The 26,191-nt window shown below is 39.3% G+C and overlaps 1 protein-coding gene across 2 annotated transcripts; it reads left to right on the forward strand.

Annotated features, from left to right (window-relative positions):
- Positions 1 to 446: 446 nt before the first annotated feature.
- LOC131221093 (allantoate deiminase 2) lies at positions 447 to 21,850 on the forward strand. Of its 2 annotated transcripts, XM_058216205.1 has the most exons (12): positions 447 to 600; positions 1,143 to 1,240; positions 9,881 to 9,984; positions 10,061 to 10,145; positions 10,254 to 10,370; positions 14,929 to 15,038; positions 15,137 to 15,242; positions 15,335 to 15,421; positions 19,269 to 19,511; positions 20,443 to 20,568; positions 20,650 to 20,811; positions 21,278 to 21,850. In XM_058216205.1, exons 1-12 carry the CDS (start codon positions 483 to 485, stop codon positions 21,398 to 21,400), a joined length of 1,479 nt encoding a protein of 492 aa, XP_058072188.1. In that variant the 5' UTR covers positions 447 to 482; the 3' UTR covers positions 21,401 to 21,850. The 2 variants fall into 2 exon arrangements, with proteins under 2 accessions (XP_058072188.1, XP_058072189.1); XM_058216206.1 differs by lacking the exon at positions 1,143 to 1,240 and having other exon boundaries at positions 458 to 600.
- The last annotated feature ends 4,341 nt before the right edge of the window (positions 21,851 to 26,191 follow it).

Consider the following 26,191-nt stretch of genomic DNA (forward strand, 5'->3'; position numbering starts at 1 on the left):
AAAAGCTGGACCCACAGTAAAACATCAACTATCTAAAAAAGAAAGCTTATCCACTCGCTAGATGGGCCACATTTGTACCCTGAGTTGGACCACTGTCCATGCATTGAGGCATTGCTGATGAGTGGATCAAGCTATTCTTTTGATATGATGATCTTCATGGTGGGATCCATGCTTTAAACGGACAAGATGTTTAGAAAAATCACATGTGTATAGGAAAAAACGGAGCTGTATCCAATGCTAGTATACAGCCGGCTGTAGGTGATCCACTGTCTTGCGCAATTAGAGTCGGGGTGGAGTCCACCGAATCTGTAGTGGAGTAGCTCAGCGCCACCACTGAATCTTGCACACGTGGCATCACGAATCCTCCAGCGCGCACTATTAACTTGGCGCATTTTAGCATGAGCACGTGCCTCCGTTTGCAGCCAGCAATGCTACAGGCTATATAAGCCGCTTCTTCTTCTTTGTCTTCTGCATTGCAGAAAATGGCTTTCGATTTCAGACAATCTCCTATCTCTCTTACCAAAATCCTAAAAACCCTAATTCCAATCCTCTCTCTCTTCTCTGTCGTCTCTCACATCTCTCATGCAGTTTCCATTCCAGGTAAAACTCTCTCTCTCTCTCTGTTCTGAAAACTACCACAGCGGAAAATCGTTGTTGTTGTTTTCGTCATTTTCATCATTGTTGTTGTTCTTTCAACTGCTATTGTTACTTTTTGTATTTGAGTTTTTATTATTTTTGAGTTTTTTTTTTTTTTTTTTTGTTGTTTTTTTTACGTGCATGTTTTTTGATAGATGCATACATCGTTTCTGATTTTCTGTTATTGAATTGTACAAAGTTGTGGAATTATCTTAACAAAGATAGAGAATGAATGGAATTGAACTGGATGATGGTTTGGCTGTGGGCGGTGTCTATTGATCTTCTCTTTGTACAGGGAGATCGTTTGATGTTTTGATAAAATCTTTATTACGTCTCTCTCCTTCTCTCTCTCTCTCTCTCTCTCTCTCTCTCTCTCTCTCTCTCTCAAAATTACAAAAAAAAAAAAAAAGGAAAAGAGAAGAAAAGAAAAGGACAGGAGGGTCTATTTATCGGTCAGGTGGGTGTCAATGTCCATTTTGATTAATTTATTGTTTGATGATAAGCAGGGATGGAGATGGGAGATGGAGAAGGAATCGGCGGAAATGAATTGTTTCTGGAAATTCTTAGGGATGAGGCAGTAGCCAGGCTTAATCAGTTAGGGAAGGTATAAAAAATTACGAATTTCATTCTCTCTCTTGCTCTCTCTCATTTTTAATGAAAATCAGCTGAGGAGCCTTTTCTTTGAGGCTAGGTTCCATTCACGTTTGACCCAAAAAGTACTAGAATGTGGCAACCCATCCATGGTGTGTGCTTGGAAAGCCATCAAAATTGTGGGCCCCACTTTGGATGGTGATGCCTGAATATCACAATGATTGGATTATCTTAACTATCTGATTTTTTCAGCATTGAATTGGAACTATGATTGGTTTCTTTTTAACTGTCTGTTTGGTGTCAATGGATTGGGATGTTTGGATTTTCTGATTGGCGTGTGTTTTGGCTGTGGTCCATCCATGACGTGGCCATGGATTTTGATAGTCTGGATTGGCTGGCATGTATGGTGGCTGCTTTTGATGAGTTGTTGTGATTCAGCAGCACGTGGAATACAATCTAAGGATTCTTTCAATTGACCATTAATAAAATATATTCAAAATGGAGACGTCTGTAGAAATCTTCTCATTATTTAATGTGGCTTCTTGTAGAATTTGTCTTTGTATTTGTTGGACATCAGAAGAAAATCCCTCTGTTCTCATGTATTGTAGGAAGAGAAAGGCCAAGGATATATCCTCTTTGCTGCACATGTGTGCAAGATCTAAGCCGTTCATCAGGTGGAGCAACCTACAAAAACACCCTGCCCAGAAAATCACGATATTCATGTTAGGTGGGCCACATGTGTAGGCTGAATGCGGACCCTCCTTGAGTGGTAATCTGAGAACAAAAAGCATTAAAAAGGCGGGAAACCATTACTAAATACAAGGGAGTAGGGATGAACATAGAGCACCATTTTGTATTAACCAATCCCCTCAGAATTTCCTTAACTATCAACATGAGAACGAGTAATGGGGTGGCTTTCTCAAAGGTCCTTAATCTTTTCAACCCAATCAGCCCATGTCGAAGTATATATCCACAACAGCTTCACCCAGAGCAACGCATTTAAGAGTCTCTTCTACTATGGGCCCGAATGTTTACAAAAGAGTTAAGAGTGTGGACAAGCGGTCAATTTGTTTAGAATGTCTACTGCCATCACACAGGCTCCCACCAGATGTGCAAACCAGACTGATTTTTGAGCTACTTCATGTTCATAGTGGGATCCACTTGATGAACATCCTGTGTCTTTCCACATGCCATGCTCTCAAGTGTTCCGCAAAGAGGATTCTTATCCACTTCACATGTACGTTCATATTAGCAGGGCGCTGGCTGAAAATAGCAAGAGTTGGCAGTGTTGCTTGTAACTTAATCAGAACTGGCCTCCAAAACTGTTTAATGGTTATTGTTCAAGGAAATGAGAGTGTTTGTTGGTGAGAATAATGGCCAAGTAGGCATCACAGTGGCTCAAAATATTGGCCGATGTGCAACTCATATTGGGGGCCCTTATATGATATTTGATGGTGAAGTGGGGGACCAAAAATTGACAATGAATTGGCCAATATGGGCATGAATACAGCTGATATGCACTGATACAGGCCCAACTATTTCCTACTTGAATTGAGCAAGGAAAGAGCTAACTGAAGCCTATTTTAATGTGGATCATATTCGGAAGCACCAATTTGAGAAAAATCTTCGAAATAGATAAATGTAGATTGTTGTGTATTTCACCAAAATAAGCTTCAAACTACTTAATTATGCCTTTTTGAGTAAGATTTGCTTATTTTTACATGATTTCTTTACATGGATCAGTCTTTTTGTTCTTCCCCAAAATTTTCTTCTCTCTTTTCCTTCTTGTTTTTGTGTTTTTGTTGTTTTCTTGCACTTATACTATGGTAGATGTCTTTTCTTCATTGTTAAGCTTAGACCCATATAAAATAGACTACTAATCTTATATTATACTTATAAAATACTACTCAACTGTGTTATCCTGCATTATGATTTATTTGAGGCTAAATCAGCTAGCTCATTTCGACTCTTGTGGAGATATCAAACCTTTTTAAACAGATGGCTTCTCTCCATTCCTCAAATCCATTACAGTAGGAATGTTTGTGTGGATTGACCAAACATTGGAGTAGTGACTGAGTTTTCTTGTTAGGAGCTCTGTGTTCCTAGTTCAAACTAACCCCAAGCCCCAAAATCATTCCTTCAGTGCATCTCTAATCTCCACCTCTTTCATATGAATAGAAGTGGTTCCACTAGCAAGGAAAGATTTTCTTTCTTCTGCAGTGTGTAAAATCTGTGTCATGAAGCAACGAACTTTCATATCAGATCAGTGCATTATTGAATTGAAGAGGTCAAGAAATATCATGACAAGGATGCAGGTGTTAAAGGAAATGAAAGGGTATGCGCAATTTTTTTTCATCAACATCTACTGCCAACGTTATACATTGTTGCCCTGTTCCAACTTGTGTACTGACCAATAGCATAGCTATACTACTATTTTTATGTTTATTAAGATGGAAGCATCCCTACCCAAGTCCCCCACTTTGTGTTCTAAGGACATACTAGTGAATATGCAAGTGCATCACCAATAGTTTGACATGGTAAGTGGTGAAGGATATATGCAATTACTGGCTTGTAACAAGTATGATGCTGTTTTCCTTCCAAAGTTTCCTCACTCTATAATCTTTTCATACAACACAGTGGCATGGTACTTCTGGAAAATCTGATTATTGTTTTCTTTTTTGTCGATATGTTTTTTTTTTGAAGACACAGGGTGTCCCCACCTCTTTTTTGTCAATATGTTTGTATGTGGTATTTGTGTATGTTAATTGTTATGCATATATTACTACACATTTCATGCTTATTTTGTTTGGCGTTTATACTTATGTACTCATCAATCATACAGTGTGTAAATGTATGAGCTTCTTTGGTTTTTGAGGTCACGATGTTTGACTCCTTGTGTGATCTCCAAAATTAATGCATGTGTCCATGTGTTGAAGTTACATAGATCCAATTTGAATTGTGGCCTAAATGACTATTCACATTCTCCGTCAAGTTACTTGGATGTGGGAAAGTAGAAAGTGATGTTTGTAGTTTTTTTTTGGTTGGCCTAACAAACCAATTGTATCTGCTACACGTTCACATATATGTAAAATTGGTTGGTAGATGGTTCAGGACTATGAATACTGTTTTTCATGCTCTGCTTTTGTTTGTAGACCTGACAAGAGGACTCTGTTCAGGGCTGGGTTCATTGCTAGCTGACGAGCCCTTCCTGTTTATGAGAGGGTTACACTTACACCCAGTGTGGGAGTGATGAGATGTCTTCTAGAATGGTCTATCTGAAGGGTAGATAAGACTGAGAAATCATCCTGTGCATTTTGTTTGAAAGGTGACGAAGCTTTTATTACAAAAACCACCAAAAGGCAGGAAACAACACAGCCAAAGAAATCAGCTACAATCCAAGAAAAACAAGACAATTTACTAGAGTCAATAATCTTTGATCAAGAGTGATGCAGGACAATTAACTACTTGCTCTAAAAGCTCGAACTGTTAGAGCATGACGAATTAATCCTTTTATCTCATAGCCCAGGCCCCACATTGCATGGGATAGGACCTCGGCCGAACCCCCCTCATGGGCCCCAAATTACATGGGTACCACCTCACACGGGCCGCCCACCCCGAGTATGTCCCCGCATCCCACAGGCTACCCCACTCGAGCCCGGTGTGAAATGCGCATTAATCACCCTCGGTGAGGAGTCTCGAACATGAGCTTCCCCCGTGGGCCTCAAATCACATGGGTCACCCACCCCGAGTGTGTCCTTGCATCTCACGGGCTACCCCATTCGAGCCCGGTGTGAAAATACCCCCTCATTAATCACCCCCGGTGAGGAGTCTCGAATACGAGACCTCCCGCTTTTATACCAATTTGATGCAGGACAATTAACCACTTGCTCTAAAAGCTCAAACTGTTAGAGCATAGCGAATTAATCCTTTTACCTCATAGCCTAGGCCCCACATCGCATATGTTAGGACCTCGGCCAAACCCCCCTCGTGGGCCCCAAATTACATGGGTACCACCTCACACGGGCGACCCACCCCGAGTGTGTCCCCGCATCCCACAGGCTACCCCACTCGAGCCCGGTGTGAAATGGGCATTAATCACCCCCGGTGAGGAGTCTCGAACACGAGACCTCCCCCGTGGGCCCCAAATCACATGGGTCACCTACTCCGGGTGTGTCTCCGCATCCTATGGGCTACCCCACTTGAGCCCGGTGTGAAAATGCCCCTGCATTAAAGAGGCCCAGTCCACCACATCCCGCTTAATTGTCCCAACTATCCTGGTGACCAAGTTAGAAGAGTTCCGGAAGCTTCGATTTTTCCTCCTCTCTCCAAATGACCCAAGGGTCGCCATTAAGACTAGCTATCAGATTGCTTTCCTTTGTTTCCCTATTCCTCATCCGTTCTAGGCCAAGTGGAGATCTTCTATAGAGCCTGACAATACTCAGGAGGTTTGGAGGAGGACAAGAAGGCTGGTCCAAACTCTATGAGCAAAAAAGGGTAGCGGATGAAGAGGTGGTTCATCATCTTTTTTTTTTTTTTTTTGAAAGCCAACACTACCAGGGCTTGAACCCTGGATCACTCACACACACAACATTGTCTCTACCAGCTCATATAAGGGGCAGGAGACAGGCGGTCCATCATCTCTGCACTGCTCCTGCACATCAAGCAGATGTTGGGAAATTGCATCTTTTGAATTGTGTACAACAAGGTTTAAAGTATCGTCCAAAACCAGTACATGCAACCCTATACAAACTGGTTTTGGCCATAGACAACACGGTGCATTGGTCCATTACAGGGTAAACATGGTGCGATAGTGCGCAATATAGGGTGATAGGAGCAGTTTCGGTGGTGAACGACATGGTGAACCGAAACCGATTTTCAATCCTTACAATGCATTGTAGGTTGTGGTGTATATTTAGGTTCACTTGTATTGTTTTTTGCCCCTAACATGGGAGGCCTTTGTCCATACCACCATCCCAATGGAAGAAAATTTTCTGTGTTAGAAAGAAAGTCCATCTGATGCTGACATATACCAGTTAAGGTGAGGATCACCAAGTAAAACTGTCAATTCTTTCCCAAGTGCATCAGGTATCAACCTGAAGGCATGAAGGGTACTTCCAAGAGTTGTTTACATTATCCTACGGCCTAATTGGGCAAGAATCCCCCGTTGAAGGCGATATGAATCCCATTCACCAATCAGTGTGAAGGCTCGCCCAATTGAAGGCCTAAGTATAACTCCTAAACAATAAAGATTATCAGTTGCCAATTCAAGGCATTGATACCTCGTAAAGGTTCACCATAGGTGGGGTTAATAACTCATGCTTATGCTACTAGCACTCGAGGAGTCCATCCCTAATGGAGATGAATTCCACCTGTCATAATATATCAATAATCACGTAATGGTTGGTGTAAGAGAATTTGGTTCTAAGGATGGGCCTTCCATGTGTAGCTAATGGATGATGATGGAACTCTACCTGGTGATAGTCTGGAATAATGTATATATATGCAATGTGTACAGCGGGTGACTTGCCACCACCATTTTGTAAATGTTTTTTTAAAAAAACACCTTGTTTGGTCCAAACGTAATTCATCATTGCCATAATACTCTTTTGCAATGTTTATATTATGACTTCACTTGCTTCTTAGTTTATTTGCATAGAGACTAGAGATCACCTAGTGAGTGGGATATAATCAGTGTTCCTGGTATCGCTGATATTGTCAATAATATAGGCTGATATTATCTGTATCCCAAGTCAGCAATATAGATGTGGGTATAATATAGAAAATACATTTCAGCAATCGATATTATTGATAATGTTGCCTATATTTCAGGATATTTTTGACATTGGGAGATATCGGCAATTATACTTTGGGATAAGTACACTATACTGTCAATAAATGCAATAATATCGACAATACCGATGTTAATACTTGCGAAATTCCTATTTAAAAAAAAAAAAAAAAACAAAAGAACCCATGTTTTTGATTTTTTTTTTTCGGGGGGAGGAGGGGGAAATCTATTGCTAGGGGTGTTTAAATTGGTGCATTATATGTGCTCAATTATTGTGTTATTCTTAAAATTTAGTGCATTAAAATCATATTTATTAATTAAATATTTTTTTCTGACAACGCATAGTTTGGGCCCCCATACAACGAAAATGTGGTGGTCGTTTTTTGGTAATTTTTTGAGTCCTGTATGCACAATCACGTGCCTGTTAACATCTCTGAAAGTTTCACTGAAAAATTCTACCTTTCTCCTAACTTTTTCCCAATGTTTCCTTGGACTGCGATACATTCCTGGTATCTATGATATTATCAACAATATCAATACACAATTCCTAGTCCTAGTTCTCTAATACATGTAATGATAACGATATTTTGAATACCGGATATAATTCCTTCCTATTGATAAGGACCTTTTCCCTATTTGGTGGATACCTCAAAGGATCGTTTACCTAACCCCATGAAGGATCAGATTAGGTGAAGATTACCCACTGAAGTGGGTAACTGTTTCCTGTCTATTAGAAAGCTAGGTCCTGCATGGAGGTCGTGAGATACCATTAGGAAAGTTCCACCTGATCCCAGGAGCAGTCAGATTAGGTAAAGATTACCAAATGCAGGTGATGTAGTTGCTTTCTGGTTTAACGAGAAGGCTTTAGCAGTGTTCGAAATATCGGTATCGCATTACGTATCACACCCATGGGATACGGATACGTATTGGTTCTCGCATAGGATATATCGGTTGTATCGCGTAATGTATCGCCGATGTTGGAAACATGGGGAAACATTGGGAAATTGGTCGAAATTTTCAATTAAACTTCAGTGATTGTTATTAAAGACATCAATACATGCTTATAAATCAAAACATTACAAAAAACAAGTGCACGTAATAGGTTTTCTTTGTGTGGGGTCCTAATCTACCTATTGTCTTACTGAATTAATGCAAGTATATTCAAAGTTCATTTATATAATTTATAAATGAAAGAAGACGTATGGAAACACAAGCAATACATTCAAAAGCGAAAGAAGAATCACTAGATCAGGTTACATACATGTTTAATTTTATGTTTGAACACAAAGATTGTAACCGATTTGCGAGAAATTGGGAAATTTTGATTTTTTTTTATTTAATTTTTTAATTTTTTTTTCGAATTTCCACAACTCGGCCCATATCCTCCAAATCTCGAAATTGAAGCTCCCAATCCATGATTTTTCATGCAAAACATGAAAAATCATGGATATGTAACAATTTGACATTGATCTAACATGATTTACAGAAAAAAAATGATCGAAAATGCTCACCGGATTGAACATGTGGGATATATCCCACTACTCATGTGTTTCGTATTGCATAAGTGGGATACAAGATATATCGTGGGATATTTCGGCCGATATCGTCAATACTCAAAACACTGGGCTTTAGTGAGTAAAGGTGAGCATTACGTCCTAACCATCTAGAGGACAGTCTATGGACAAAGCTAATGGGCATCATTTTATTGATGCACCTCGCTTTGAGGATATGGGGTGTGACAAACATGCACCATGGTTACTTCAAGGTTTCATAAATTGCACCTGCCATGGAAATTTAACGGTTCTATCACTGTTGAGAGAAAAGTAACCCTTTTGCAATGTGGTCCTCTCACAGCTGAATGAAATTCCCTGTAGTAATTGCGAATTCTTTGCCATGACTTAGTTGGGATGATGATTTCCATATAAAGTATTGGTCAAGTGCAGGCTGTCGAAACCTTTGACATTAGGCCCTTTGTAGAATGATCCAAAGCTATGATTTTTGAAACAATTTGTTGTTTCTAGGAGATTGCTATTGCTGTTTTGGATGGTCTAAGGCCCATGAAATAGGGGATTCCTTTATGAAAAACCATTTTTATGAGTGTAATGTGGTGCTTGGGCCCAATAATATAACAATTCATGTCCAGTCGTAAGCCATCCCTTGTAAAAGGAGAGTTATCCCTTGTCTTGATGTATATCTGTTTCCTCCTTTTGCTTGAAATTTTTTTTTTTTTTTGCTGATATAAAGATCTAATATTTGCATGATTCCCAAGTTAGCACTCCCAGGAAATGTCACCTGTGGTTTCCACAGAAATACATTTGAAAGAGGTTTTAGAAAAATCAAAAGATTTCCTGGCACTTTGGTATAATTACTGATAAATGGATGACCCAAGAATTTTAACTGGAGCACTTATTTTCATCCTCTTTATCTCTAATTTTCAAACAACTGGGTATAATATCCAAATGTAATTTTTATCAGTTTAGGAGGAATTATAGGGTGTTGAGCCTGAGCAAATGTATAGAGTACTGAGGGGCATTATTCATGTTGGGTGCATGATTCAGGGATGTAAACTGTTGATCTGATTGGACGCATTCTGGAAAGGGAATGCCCTAATGATATTCCAGTTGGAAGATGCTAACCCTTCAATCCATGGCCCACAAAAAGACGGTCCATCAACAAATATTTTAGAAGTCCACATTCAATGGAGAATAGGCCAAAGACTAGAGTGCAATATTCTTCCAATCTGGGAGTTTTTTGGGCCAAGCCCCATCCATGATGGGGCCCATCTATGGATCACCAGACCATGGGCCCTCTGTACATTAGTTATGCTTATTGGTATATTTTTTTGATATTCATCTTTCTCAACAGATCAGTGATGCTGATGGTTATCTTGAGCGGACATTCTTGAGTCCAGCTTCCATAGGAGCCAGCAATCTTATACTTAGCTGGATGCAGGATGCTGGTTTGACAACGTCAGTTTTTTAAAAACCTTATTCCTACTTTTGCAGAGTTTCAAACATTCAACTGATAATGACGCTGCCTTTTTAGGTGGGTGGACCATATGGGTAATGTACATGGTCGATATGAATCAGTGAATGCGAGTGCAGAGGCTATATTGATTGGTTCTCATTTGGTGACACTTCAAACTTGCTTCATTTTCAAGCACCTATTAACATAAATTAGGGCAGCATGCTTTCATTCCAGATACTGGCAATTTACTACTATTCAATGGTTCTAACAGGATACAGTCATTGATGCTGGAATATACGATGGGTCATTAGGTATAGTTTGTGCAGTGTCGGCATTGAAGGCTTTGAAGATCAGTGGAAGATTAGAGAAACTTCAGCGACCAGTAGAGGTAAGTGAGGCTTCTGCTGATGCTTTTGCATTATAGTGTTATTCGTAGTTGAATGGTTTGCTCAAATGATGCCTTGTATCAACTTTTCTCCTCAAGTTGATTGGCTTTTGCAATAAAAGGTAACGCCTGGATGGGGTAAGATCAATTCTTTATATATATATATATATATTTAACTAGATACTTTTTGTGGAACATAATAATAGTTTCATATATGAGAGCCTCAAGGATTCTTTTTGTAGGGGTGGGAATTGATTGAATGGGCCAAGGTGCAGTGACTGATTATTCAATTCATTAACTGGGACAGAAAGTCAGGTTCAGATCTGATGTGTTTATTAATCATGCTTGAAGTTGATTATTAATTGGACCTGAAATTCAGGTTTGTACCAGACCTTCAACAATGGTTGGTGGCCCATACTTGGTGTTAGGTTAGGCTTCAATAGGAGAAAAAAATGCCAAACCTTGGCCGGGGTTGTTTATTACGTTAAGAAATAGTCGTGTAATTCCTATGAGGCTATTCTTCTAATTCCTGTATACTATGAGGGCACCCTTGTAATCTACGTAGATCTTTAAGATAAGCTTTAGATGATCTCCAAGATCTCTAGATAAACTCGAGAAGATTTCTGGAATAATCTAAGGTAGACTCAAGAAGCCTATAAATACAATATCGTTATATCCATTCCACTCATTTGGAGGAAACAATTCCCTTGGTCCAAGGTTATTTCCATGGTATATCCTAGCACCATGTTAGTGCATCATCATTTTCTCTCAACCCTAACCCAACCATAGATTTTCCCTCTCCTACTCTTCTCTCAGTTTGTTATCTCTTCTTTTTTCTTTTTTCTCTTTCTTTTCTTTTCTTTCCCTCACTTCTTCCTTTCCTTATTTCTTGCTTGGTTTTACATACCTCTCTTTCTCTTCTGTCTCTCTTCTTGCTTGGCTGTATGCCCCCTTAGCCCCACAGCCTTGCTCCTCTCTTCTTCCTTTTCTATATCTCATTTGTGTCCAGGTCTCTTCATTTGCATCTAGGTCTCCTCATTTGTGTCAAGATATGATGGATGAAATGTCTGTTCTCTATGCCAATGGGACTTGGCTTCTTATCCCCTAACACCCCAATATGAATGTTGTTGGCAAATGGCAATCGCTGGGTCTAAGTACTGTGCTGATGGTTTGGTTCAACAATACAAAGCTCGTCTTGCTGCCATAGGTTATACTCAACAAACAGTCTTAGTGTCGACAAAACCTTCAATCCTATGATATAACCTGCAAATGTTCCAACCATTCTCACTATTGTTCGCTCGAGGTTGGTCGGTTCCACAACTTTATGTCAAGAATACCTTTCTTTATGGCATTCTTTGTAAGAGGTTTCTTTGGAACAACCTCAATGCTTTTGAGTTCCTCTGGCACAAATCATGTTCATTGTTTGTGGAAGGCCATCTATGGACTTAAGTCAGCTCCTCGTTCTTGGCTTGAGATGTTCAACAGTGCTCCACTCGATCTTGGCTTCAATTGCAGCCTTGTAGCTCATCTCTGTTCACTTGGCTTCCTCTGGCCTTATCATTGTTATTCTGAACGTTTTTTTTTTTTTTGAAAGATGTCTAAATATAATTACTCTTGTTCTGAATGTTGATATGATAAATGACACTGGTTCCTCTTCTCTCTTCCTTCCTCATTCTGCTTCTCTTGAGCCATTTTGCTATAAGGACTTGGGTTCTCTGCATAATTTTCAAGGTTTAGAGGCTACTACTGTTTCCTTGTAGTTGTCTTAGACCTAATATGCTTAGGATCTTTATCTCATTTTTGGCTGATTGAAAACCTCTCACTACTCTTGCCATTTCTTCTAAGCATTTCCCTTGTGAGGGTGTTTCTGCCTCTGATCCATCTAACTATAGTGGTCGATGGGGGGCCTTACAGTCTCTCACTCACTCAACCTGATCAGACTTATGCTGTTAACTTGACATGTAAATTTATGCATTGGTCTACAGCATCTGATGCAACAAGATTGAAATGTCTGGTACTAGAATAAATTAAACTGTAGGTACTTACCACATTAAGCTTCAGATCATTGTTCTAAACTCAGTTACTCGATTGAAAATTGGCCAAGTCAGCTCAACTCATCAGGATTTCTAGCTGAGTGAATCGGTTCTGACTCTGCAGGAATCATTTAGGGCTTCATTTGCAGATACATGTGTTTTTCAATAAAATGAAAAGTGAGGGGATGAGATTCAAACCCACAAGTTCAAGGAAGTAGGGTATTGAACCTACCTTACATTGCACCGAGCACTGCATTTAACAAAATTTCCATTTCTAATACTTATATCTACTTCAAATATCTGCTATTACTCAAAATATCCCTTCATTTATTTATTAAATACCGAGTCGAGTCGAATAAAGACTCAGTCGAGTCTTCGAGTCAACTTGACCTGGCTGGATATAGAATCTAGTTGAGTCGAGTTTCTAGTTTTTAAACTATGCTTCAGATTCTTACCAAGGTCCCACACCACAGATGAATATGTGGAATAAGGGCTTGTTTCTATGCACAACAGGCTACTGGTAGAAATTAGTATAAAAAACCTCCAAAGTGATTGAAGGGGTCTGCAAATATTGATCCAACAGCTCTTCTGGTCTTAATCAACTATAAAGGAATTAAAGCAACATGTACTTAAGGGGAACAATAGAATACATGCCAGAAAATTTCGAAATAGCTATTCAAGGATCAATCGTCATTCTTTGTAAAATAGTCTTTACCTGTTTATATAATTTCCCATGGGGAAAAAGAAACCCTAGTATAGTCATAACCATCCATTACTTCTTATACTAACTTTCTATATCAGTAAAATATTAAACGACAAAATATCCCTAAATCCCATCACAACCATACATTCTTTTTGAAAATCAGCCTCAACTCATCAAATGATATCTTTATTTTATAATCTTGGGCTGGTTTGAAGCAAACTCCATAAGCTTTGAAAGGGGATAGATTTTGTGTCATTCTTTGATACCAAAAAGTGGCTCATAAAACAAGTGACGGAATGCTAAAGGGAAACTTGTACAACTAGTCATGACTAACTCTTAACTCTAGAAAATAATCAAATAATAAACCCTATGGATCTTTGTGGACCCCGTAGTGCCATTGAAGCGTTGATTTGGGTCCAGATTTGCCATAAGCCCTGGTCCAGATCCTCAATTGACCTATTTGGATCATTATGCAGTCCAGATCTTCAATCTAGCCAGTGTGCCCGGAGGCATCCCATTTCCATCTTGTAAACCATATTCTTTAATTTGTGAAAGGCACTCTTTCTCATGGCTTCCACATTCACTCAAGTTCCTCTTCTTAACTGCATGCTCTGATGCTGATTGGGCTGGATCACCGAATGACTAACGGTCTACTCTGGCTATTGTATATTTTTGGTTGTACTCTTTATCTATTGGTATGCCAAGAAAGAACCAATGGTTTCTCGTTCTAGTGCTGAAGCATGTGTGTGATGATGTTAGTGCAACATATATAGGGGCAAATCTGGTCTTTCATGCACGAAAGAAGGGCTTGGTTGTTATTTTGTTAGCGAGAAAATTGGCTTTAGGGTAGATTTGTGCCATTTTTGCTTCTTTTTCTCAGCACCCCACAGATGCTTGTGTTAAACTGGTTCTTCAAGATTGTTAGCATTGGATACGTAGCAAATTGGGCCTCCAATCTTCGCTCCTACATAGTTTGAGGGGAAGTGTTAAGAAATAGTGGTACAACTCCTATGAGGCATTCTTGCAAGTCCCATGAGAATATTGTTGTTTATGTTTTAGATAGGCTTGAGAAGATCTCCAGGATTCTTCTACATAAGTTGGAGAAGTTTTCTAGAATCTTCCTTGGTAGACTTGAGAAGTCCATAAATACCATACCTTTGTATTCATTCACTTCTACACAGAGACCTTTCTAGAACCTTTCATTTGAATGTAGCACCAAATAGCCATTGGCAGGACTTCTAAGCCATGAAGGCATGGTTTGCACTTGGGCAGGGCTAAAAGTAGAACCCAAATTAAGCAGGCTCACATTCCACTCCTATTCCACTCCACATGAAAAATGAGATGTTTGGCAAAGGCCCGAGCACATCTCTCTTGCCTCTCTGTGCTGGTGAATACTGAATGATGAGCTTGGGAACTGGGAACTTCCAAGCATACTGTAATGTTCAGAGGTCTTCTATTCAATTAAAGTTGAGACTCGGCGGAGGACTTCTAAGCCGCGAAGGCATGGTTTGCACTTGGGCAGGGCTAAAAAGTAGAACCCAAATTAAGCAAGCTCACTTTCCACACCTATTACACCCCACATGAAAAATGAGGTGTGGCAAGGCCTGAGGACATCTCTCTTGCCTCTCTGTGCTGGTGAATACTGAGTGATGAGCTTGGGAACAGGGAACTTCCAAGCATACCATAATGTTCAGAGGTCTTCTATTCAATAAAAGTTGAGACGTGGCAGAGGAATTTATAGCTTGCATGCTGGGTGTACTTTTCCTGAATTGTAAATTATAAGTCGTGCATGTGTAGTTATTATAGTTTTGCTTGCAACTGGCAGGTGATTGCATTTAGTGATGAGGAGGGTGTTAAGTTCCAATCCACCTTTCTAGGAAGTGCCGCTATTGCTGGTATTCTACCCCTGTCAGCATTGCAGATATCTGACAAAAGGTTTTTCTTAATATTCTTTTTTGTCAATACATGTTGTAGTCTATTTCTTCTCCTAACATGGGTTAGCAGTATATTTGATGCATGAAACCTTTATCCAGTGGTGTAACGCTGCAAGACATCCTTAAGACACACTCTTTTGAAGCTACAGAGGAGAGCTTTCTTCAGCTCAAATATGACCGGCAAAAAGTTCGAGGGTATATTGAGGTATTTTCGGCCTCTGGTGGTCAGTTCTGTTGTTTTGATTACTATAAAGAAAATATCAGGACCTGGCTTACTTAAAATGTTACATGCCACAGGTTCACATTGAGCAAGGTCCTGTGTTAGAAGCGCTTGGTCAACCTCTTGGAGTGGTGGAAGGAATAGCTGGACAGACACGGTTAAGGGCAAGTAACCTTTTACTTTCTGTACTTTACTGTTGTTTCCACCATGCATGAGGAATTGGAATGAATATGTGAGTGTTCTCCATAGAGTACGCATTCCACTCAATTGAGTATGAACACCAATCAATTGAGTAATCTGTCCTCCCCAGTAGACTGTATATGGTGGGCTTCTTGCTGATCCTAACAGTTCATTTGGCGTGCCTCACCACCTATTGGAGATGCCAAAAAACTCCCGTTTCATTATTCTGTCTGATTGGGCAATCATTTAATGTGGACCACTGGTTATAACTGTCCCCTAGTGAGACTGATCAGATGGTGTTCATCTGATAGAGGAGATATTAGGCACACCCCATCTCATGATGGATCCCACCAGATGAATAACTTAGATTACCTGAAGTAAGGCATAACCTGTATTGTTGGGTCCAAGAGAACTATGGTGCTACTTTTCGATCGAGCATCCTAGAGTACCTCTTTAATAAATACTAAATCAATTTGTTAGAGAAATGAATGGTGCATGCCATATTTTTATTGTGTCTAAGAAAGAAACATAAAATATAACTGCTACATGGGAACGGTTTTTGTCTCAATTCTTATTGCGTCTTTGATAGTGAAGTTTTTAGCGGGAGCATTAAAATTTCTTTCCATGAATAAATGCCACCTAATTTCATATACGTGTACAATGACTTTCACACTAGTGCTCTATTCATGTCATGCATGCACCAACTGCATTTTAAAGCACATCCATAAAGAACACAAATTTATGCATATGCACATTAATGCTTGTGATCATCAAATATATTCATCATCATCATCATCGTCGTTGTCATCATCATCATCATCATCATCATCATCATCTAGGCCTTATCCCAACTAATTGGGGCCACATACATGAGCCTTGTTCCGCCATACCAATATTCATGTCTTTATATCAGTGTTTTCAATAGCGGTAGCGTTATGCATAGCGCTCAACCCTCTATAGCATGTAGCGTCAATATGTAGCATGTAGCGTAAGTTACACGATACTTCTATTCTTTAATTTAAAAATAGGACAAATATAATAAATAGTGGAAAAAAGGAAAAAAAATATAAAAATGCCTAAAAGATTATTCATTTTATCAATTATAAGCATGTTCAAACAATTTATTAGTTATCATTTATCAAAAGCTAATCCACATATATAAGCCAAATCAAATAATTATCATATCAACAACTTTCTAAGCAAACCACTTTAATTAATAATGTCTAATTGAAACCACAAGTCACAATTATGAAAAGAAATAAAAATCCCATAGGTTAAAAGTATCAAGTACAATACAAGTGTCACATTCCTCAACATTAGATACAAAGAAAACATGAAAAAAGTAATAAAAAATAAAATAGTAAAAACATACATTGTAGCTTACGCTACGTACGCTACGCACTACAACCCCTGTAGCATACAGTACAGGGGATTTACGCTATTTATGACGCTACGTAGCGCTACAGCCACTCTACGCTATGTAGCGTACGCTACGGGTGCTATTTGAAACATTGCTTTATATATGCCATGTTCAAATGTACGGTGTAGTTACTCATATTCATATACCATTGCCATATGTTCCATATGCTTGTCAATCAGGCCCTCATCTTACCCTAACACCCACTAGGGTTAATGACAAACCAAAGGGCTTGTTTGGATAGTGGGAAACGAAACAAAAACCATAACGATTATCTAATGATGATTTCTCAAGATTTCCCATGAGCATGGTTTCCCATGCATTCCATTTTGGTGGTCTTGTTTCAATAACAAGTGGAAATCAAAATAAATCTCCCACATTATTACTCATTCCGTATGTTTTGCATGAGAATTTGATTATGGTATTTAGGTAATGATTGCCTTTTGAAATCTAATGTTTGATTTTCTATGTGAACATTGAAATGTCCCATTGTGGGGAAAGTCGCATATTTATCTTTTCCTACTATCCAAACAGCCCAAGCGGGAGAAGAGAGGGAGTAGTGGGTTGTGGTGATCTTACATATGTTCTATGAATGATGGGAGTTACAATTACTATCTTAGAAAGGGATGTTTACTCCCTTTATGTTTGAGAGGGTGGGAGGGAAGGAGTAGTGGGTTGTGGTGATCTTACATACGCTCTATGAATGATGGGAGTTACAAGCAATGTTTTAAATATTGTTATCGTGTAATGTGTCGTACCCTTGGGATATGGATAAATATCGGTTATCACGTGGGATATATCGGTTGGATCGCATAATGTATTGTTGTTGTTGGGAAACATGAGAACATTGGGAAATTGGTCGAATGTTTCAATGAAACTTCAGGAATTGTTGAAAAAGACATCAATGCACACTTAGAAAGCAAAACATTACAAAAAAAAAAAAGTGCACATAATAGGGGTTTCCTTTGTATGGGGTCCTAATATATGTGCTTTTCAACTGAACTGATGGAAGTATATTCAAAGTCTATTCATTTATAAACATAAGAAGACATGTATAGAAACACAAGCAATATATTTAGAAGCAAAAGAAGAATCACTAGATTAGGTTACATACATGTTTAATTTTGTGTTTGGATACAAAGATTACAACTGATTTGTGAGAAATTGAGAAATTTTGTTTTTTCTCAAATTTCCGAAACTTGAGGCATTTCCCCCAAATCTCCAAATCGAAGTTCCAAATCCATAATTTTTCAATGAAAAGATGAAGAATCATAAATTTTTAACCATTTGACATTGGTTTAATGTGATTTACAACAAAAACATGGATCGAAAATTGAAAATGCTCCCTAGTTCAAATAGGTGGGATATATCGGCACTACTTGTGCATTTCATATCGCATAGGTGGGATATAAGATATATCATGCGATCGGCTGATATCGTCGTTATTTAAAAACATTGGTTACAAGAATAATGATATTTACAATTAATATCTTACAAAGGGCTGTTTACTGGGAGTAAACAACACTTTATGTTCTCTAATCATCCCCGTCCTTTAAGCTTGCTTCGGGAGGTTTTAATTTTGGCCATTAAGAAAAGTAACCAAAGGACTTGTTTAACACAGAAAGACCGCACATAGGTTCCACATATAGACCAGTACTCTTAGTATGAAAGCTATATTTACATGTAAAGTCTATCTCTAGGTTTAGGAGGGTGAGCCAGCATGTTTTAGGCAGATAGTTTCTAAGAAGGGTTTTCTTTGATACTCTTGCAGAATATGACGATTGATACACTGGCACTCATAAATGGCACATTTGGCATACATTAACTCAAGTTAAAGCGACAAAATTGTGGAACTCACTGTCACTTAGTCACAGTCCCAAAACGAGATTGGTTAACAATCACAACCTCTGATTTGTGGGTGCGTGTTTGTTGAAATTGGAATTTGAATAAATTGCATTTTTTAAATTCCTATTAATGTTCACCACTCCAATAGTTAGATAAATGTAATTTTTGGTTCACGATACATGTAAACTGGGACTCTCTTAATTTGGACTGTTTAATTGGAATTACTTCAATGCCACACATGCAATTTCTAAGGGCCTGCATATCATCCATTGCACTCTCCTATAGTATGAAAGTTTCCTCATCTCATAAACAGCTTCCAGATATGGCATTTCTCTGCCCCTCATTGGAAGTTACACCAATGGAGATTTGAGCAAAGCACATCCGATCCATCTGGAAAGCAGGAAAATCCAAGTATACCTAATCCAAAGACCAAAGCCCAAAGTCTTAGTTTTAAATTATTGAAGTCAGTTCTTGTAAAATAAATCACTACAGAGCGATCTCATGCTTTTCTCAGTCCAACTGACTTTTAAGTAGTCAAAAGGATAATTTTCTGCTCTACAATTTTTCAGGTAACAGTGAAAGGTTCACAAGGGCATGCGGGTACAGTGCCAATGTCTATGCGTCAGGATCCAATGGTTGCTGCTGCCGAACTCATTGTATTGTTGGAAGATCTTTGTAAGCATCCTGAGAAATATCTAACTTATGATGGACACTGTGATGGTTTATCCAGGGGATCTCTTTCAGGATCCCTTGTCTGTACGGTTGGAGAAATATCTAGCTGGCCGAGTGCAAGTAATGTCATTCCTGGCCAGGTAATGATGCAATCTGAATTATCATTCTTTTCATGATTTGATTTAAGAATGTTATTTATTCTGCTGAGTATTTCATGTCTTGTTCCGTAATTTCATTCCTTCTACTCCATGTTTATGCTAGTATTAGGCATGAGGAATTATAGGGTCCTGAGCCTCAACAATCATATAGTGTGTGCCGATGTGCAGGATTTTGTCCAAGTGGGACCTACTGTTTGGTGATCCTGGCCATTGATCTGACGGTGTCCACTGTTGACAGCATGGTTTTACGACTCGTGTGCAGGATTTTGTGCGTGTGGGATCCACTGTTTGGTGATCCTGGTCATTGATCTGATGGTCTCCACTTGACCACATGGTTTTAAGACTTGGACGAGTCCTGTCCTGTGCAACTCATCTGAGTGGACTCGGACTCGTTCAGACCTGACCCAGTTCGGTACCACAAGTCACCTAGATGATTCGCCCCTTACTTGGACTTGTTGGGTCGATTCAGCTCGGACTCAGGAAAGTTCTGACTTGACTTGAGACCGAGTGATTCATCTGAGTTACCAAGTCTTTTAATCATGGTCGACAGGGCTGTCTGAAAAATCTCCCAAGGTTCATCCTAATTCTTAGATTTTTGGTGTGCTTCTGTTGAATGTGGATCATTGCTGTACTTTTTGTTTGCTGCCTATTTGTAGCCCACTAATTGAAGGGCTAGGATCTTCCGCTTTAAGAGACCTTTGGGGCATTGCCCATCCATGTGTTGCCAATCTGACCAACAGTCAGGATAAATGAACCATGGCCCCCATATACAGAATCCTGAACATTTCAGACTATACACTTGAGACTTAGAAATCAGGAAAGGAAATTCATGACTTCGTATTTCCTCATTAGTCAGTGGCTTGCTCATGGGGCTTGGACACTTATAAAATGTACATGCCCTTGCTGGTTGCAGGTAACCTTCACGGTTGATTTACGCGCGATGGATGACAGCACACGTGAAGCTATTGTTTTTGAACTGTCTAATCGCTTATATCAAACGTGCGACCGTCGTTCTGTTTATTGCATCGTTGAACATAAGGTTCGAGAGCTCCATCCCCACTTTTCAAATTTACTTGCTGCTTGCTTCGTTAATGACATGGTTTGGTGGGACCCATTTCAGCATAAGGCAGAAGCAGTGCGTTGTGACACAGATCTGAGTTTGCAACTGAAGGCTGCAGCTCATTCAGCACTGAGGAGAATGTCAGCTGAGATTCAGTGGGATGTGCCAATGCTGATGAGTGGAGCAGGACATGATGCAATGGCCATGTCTCATTTAACCAAGGTTTGAACATCTGTGCTTTATATTGGATATGATTACATGAGGTTTAGGATCTAGTGTGCATCGATCACCATTTAGTAAATGTATCTGGACCGTTCTGTCAGTGGACCATCTCTTGAGTGATCTGTAGCCCAAAAATCACTGAAGTTGTAAGTTCATATCTATGCAGTCTATCACCCATTGTTGGTGGTGAAGAACAGTTTAAAGCAATGATCAAGAAAAAACAAATCTACAGATCAAATGGTTAGAAATAGCCAATTACTGCAAAATTTTCCTTGGCTCCATTAATGAGAGGACCCATTAATTGGTTGGTCTGGATTGTTTAACACAACAATCACCAATCTTGTGGCTTAAAAGCGTTGATGGTATTTTACCAAATGGTACCTGATGCACAGCAGGACTCACCTCTTAAAATGATTTTTTTTTTTTTCCTTCAGTATTTTGTAATAGAATGTTATCGTTGGAGCAGGTTGGCATGTTGTTTGTCCGCTGTCGTGGAGGAGTTAGCCATTCCCCTGCAGAACATGTTTTGGACGATGATGTTTGGGCCGCGGGTTTGGCACTATTGGCATTTCTTGAGACCAACATGTAAGTTATACACCATGAACAAAAACCAAGTGGTTTTGGTGTTTTACATATCTGTGGGTACTCACTCGTTTTCATTTGGTCCAAGTGAGACCAGGGTTAAGTGATCCAAACCATTGATTTGATTTGACCTTCTTCCATTGATGCCCTATGCGATCCTAGCCGTTGATTCTTTGGCTTACCTTTGGTTGTATATATATCATTGTTATATTTTCTTTCTCAACTGTCTACTTTCTGGCCCCTATGAACTTGGTGAACTGACCATCCTAGTTGGTTCCTTCATATCAATGTTTTGGATCAGTGAACCACAGGGGCCCATTTTGAAGAAACTGAAAGACCAAGCAAATGTACATATCTGGGATTGATCATTGAATAATTTCTTTATATCTATGACATGTACAGTATTTGTCTGAACATTTAAAATCGCTACGTTATGCATAAATGAAGGTTTGTACTATCTGAGCCTCAAGTGTAGGATTCCGTCTGCATAAGGACCATGGATTGGTTATGTAGACCATTTATCTGATGGGTCCCACTGTGGACGGGAGATCCAAAAAATCTCCCGTATTGGAAGATCCTAAACTTTTGATCAGTGGCCTGTGAACAGAAAATTAACAACAATGATTCCAATCAAAGAAAATAGGCCGAGGATCAAAAGACTGGATCTACCAATCACGGATATTTTTGGATCATACCCCATCAGGGCTTGACAAAATCAATAGTTGGATTAATTAGGTATGTGTCCTTACTGTTTTAAATAGCGAATAGCATGTAGTGTAGCGTTCACCCCTCTAAAAGTGTGTGATGTGTAAGCTACACACTACTTCTGGATTTTTAATCAAGGTTGTGATTGGTTACAGCAATTTTATAATATCTCCACCAAATTAGACTGATTAACAAGTAAATTTAATAAAATTTCATGATATATGGTACAATGAAACACAACCTAAAGTAATGGGAAAGGGCAATGATTAAGTATTAAGGTAAAGAAAGAGCAACGAAACTGATTTAACAATGTCACTTTCTGTATTTTGCTAAAATTATTGAAGAGATTAACTACTTTTTGTTGCAATAGAAAAATGTAAGAAATCATTGGAAACATTTATTGATTTTAATGTGGTAATGAAAAATAACTTGTAACGTGAGCTATGTAGTGTAGCATATGCAAATTAATCATGTAGTATAGGCTACATGTGACTTATGCTATTTTCATGAGCTACGTAGCATTAAGCATAAGCTAGCTTACATAGCATAAGCTACATGCTACGTTACATAGCTATTTAAAACGCTAGTCCTACATGTACAGAATTCAAGGCCTCAGTAAATGTTATGTTTGCTGCATCTCAGCACCCTAATCCCTCTTTGTAAAATATGTTTCAGCCAAATAATCCTAGTGACAATGCAAACCTGATCTTTTAAATTCATGTTAATAGACAAGTCTGATCTGTCTATGGAGTGAGATGGTATACATAAAAGATCCAACAATTATGCATTTTTGTACTTTATGATCATCCGTGCAAGTGGGACCCATAGTTTGGCAATCCAGACCGTTGATTTGATAGGCCACACTGTGGATGATGCCTCGAGCACTTTCCGGATTAAAGGATCCAGACGCTGGGAGGTTTTGAGGGTTGTTTTATGAAATTTTCGGCAAATGGTTCACATTTTGATGTACGAGGGTCCTCCATTTAAGCAACTAGGATTGTCCTAGCTCCTAATGGCTAGTTTTGAGTTTTTGGTACATTCCTGATGGGTCCTACCAGATGAGCAATCCAAATATTGTTTACTTGCGGCATGTATCTAAGGAGATGCATGTGAAAAACTGCATATAGCATTTAGCTTGCTCCATAATAGCATCACAATGTAGGTTTTAAGTTTGCCATGAAATCCTGAACTCAAACTTGAGGTGATCTGGATGTGTGGACACTCCCCTCAAGTTCAACAGAAGAGAGTTCCATGAACAGAGACGTTTATTGAAAGGACTCATCTTCCCAAAATTAGGTCTATTTGTGGAACTTGAGTTCCTAGTTGAATAATTCCATTGCATTCCACACATTCTGATTTAGGGGTTGGGTTGGTGATGTAGGGCAAAACATGTGTTGATTGTTCCTTATTGGTAATGCTATTTTTAAGCTTATAATCTTTATTTGATTTAAGATTTCTTGGACACTTTGATTTATATATCCATTAAGGTTTGGTAGTCCCAAACTGAATTCATTCTTCCATTGATCATAACTGTCTCTTAAAGGATTCCCTCACCTCAATGTCTTCAAGGAGGAATTGCAACTTCAACACCATGATGTCTCTCCTGTTAGGATGGCATAGAGACCCTACTAATGTTGTTATGCCCCTTGCATTTGCTCGACTGACCCAACCCATGTTTGGGTTAGGTCAGGTTGGGTTGTCAAGGTCCTTGGGTTGGGTTCAGGTGGAAAAATGCCAACCTGATTTGAATTCGGGCTGGGTTCAAGTTGAGGAAATTTGGGTTAGATTAGGTTGGGTCAGGAATGTATTTGGGTCAGGTTTGGTTGAGCATGGAGGAATTCGAATTGGGTTTGGTTTGGTCACCGCATATTGGAATTTAGGTTGGGTCATCTTTCCGTTAGGTTGGGTTTGGGTTAACCCTCATGCCAACCCGACCAAACCCACCCCAGTTGCACCCCTAATAATTGTCCTGTGCTTCTCGGCTGCCTCATCCTTACAGTCGAAACCTTGAACTATTGTTTCATTTGTCTTGAGAAGTTTTCCAGCTTTTGAATATCCATTTTCCTACTAAAGCACTTGGAGATACTGATAGTTCGGATATATCTCTCTTGGGGAAGGCCCAAGGATCACCTCAAAGACAGTGACCCTTATATACAAATCCTCGATGCCTTATAGGCCTTTTAAGTACCTCCACTGCACCCGTCACATCACTCCTGAACTCGACTATCTTCACATGTTCACCTTACGTACCATGTAAGGTTCTCATCTTTTCCTCTTCATCGGCCATGACACGCTCTTTGTAACTGAGTCAAGGTCCATTTATCTTCTTGAGCGATGTCTGCAATTGCAATGACCTTCGAAATGCCTAGATAAACAACTTGTGCTGTTACCAATTGTTATAGACTTGTTAATTCCTTTGCGCTTTCACACCCATGCGAATTTCATGCGTCGGCCCATGGCTACTTCAATTACCCTACAGCTTTGTTCACAATCAAATGCCATGTACCTAACTTGCTTAGTAACAGTATAGAACACAATATTGAGAGGGCAAGAATTTGTATTGCGCAAGGGAGGAGATTGTTACCATTGTTAGTGAGTTCCAAATGAGGAAGGCCCACCTATATATAGACCTCAAAACCTTTAGATATTTAAGGATTGAATGATGACATTTGACATTTATCCAACGGTCCAGATACATTATAACCTTGTAAACTATTGTAACCTTTTAGAGAACTCTAGAATCATTTAGAGATCTCCACACACTATTGCAAGGATCTAGTCTAATGTAAAACCATCTGCACTTTTCCACTACATAGAGCTAGAAGTGGCTAAGTCTATGGTATAACCTCTTTGCATATAACATGAGGCCCAAACACTACAGAGAATATTTTCTTTTGCTTTAGGAGAACTGTTTCTAATACACAGAATGTAGAATTCTCTTTCCAATCCAACACAAATTAGTTAACATTCATGTAGTTGTATGTCACCCAACTTATCTATTGGGTCACCCACTACGAAAATGGAATGAAGCTGACCCATCCACCAGTTGGGCCACAATGTGAATTTGGAGGTTTTTGGGTGGTTTTCTGTTGTTTTTGTTTTCAACGGTGCAGCACACATAATTACTTGATCATCTTAATACCTGGTTAGTCCAATTTTTATGACGGATGAACCTGCTGGATGGGTTGGATTGCTTATATCAACTATGGTTTCCCTATATCTTCATCTGCAACGTCCGGAAAAAAAAAAAAGAAAGAAAGAAAGAAAGAAAGAAAAAAGAAGGAAATGCAGCAATGGTACATGTTCAATTAAAAAAAATTAAAGATGGATGGCTAGGATCTTCCACCCTGGGACACTCTCGGGGCATGGTCCGTCCATAACGTGAATCAATTGACCAAACATCAATTTGAAACATACTCATTTTGACAAGCTGGAATTTGAAGTATATCATGCATCTCTTCGAAACTGAAATTTCAGGTTAAGACTAGCGATGGCCGTCCAAAAGATGAAGAGAGAACTGTTTGGAGGATTGGGAATAGCTTTTATATGGATTTTCTAGGATTTTATTCTTGTTGTATCTTGCAGTTGGGTTTGCTAATTCCCTTCAGTATAAGGGAACGGATTAGGTGAGGCTCCGGGCCTCAGCCAAGACAGTGTAGCCCACCATAGGCCCACCTTGATCCATGTGTTCTATATCCAGGCTGTCCATTCGTTTTGACAGATCATTTTAGGACAGGAACCCAGTAATGAAGAAGATCCAATTCTCAGGTGGACCATACCATACCACAGGAAACAGTGGCAATTGACCATTAATGGGCCACAAGTTTTGGATCAAGATGATATTGTTGGCTTTCGGTTTGTTATTGGTCATGTGTGGTGCATACGGGCATGCCGAAACCTAGAGCTGGGCAGAATTTGACCCGATTCGATCCGAACCGAAGGCCAGGATCGAGTCGGATCGAGTAGGCCCACTCAGATCCGACTGTACATCGAGTCGAGTTCGGATCAGTAGCCAATCTAGACCGATCTGATCTGGGATCCGATCCAATACGATCCACACAATGTTCATTCAACATTATTTCCTGTAATGTTG

Source organism: Magnolia sinica, chromosome 12, assembly GCF_029962835.1.
Source record: "Magnolia sinica isolate HGM2019 chromosome 12, MsV1, whole genome shotgun sequence".
Classification (NCBI taxonomy): Eukaryota; Viridiplantae; Streptophyta; class Magnoliopsida; order Magnoliales; family Magnoliaceae; genus Magnolia; species Magnolia sinica.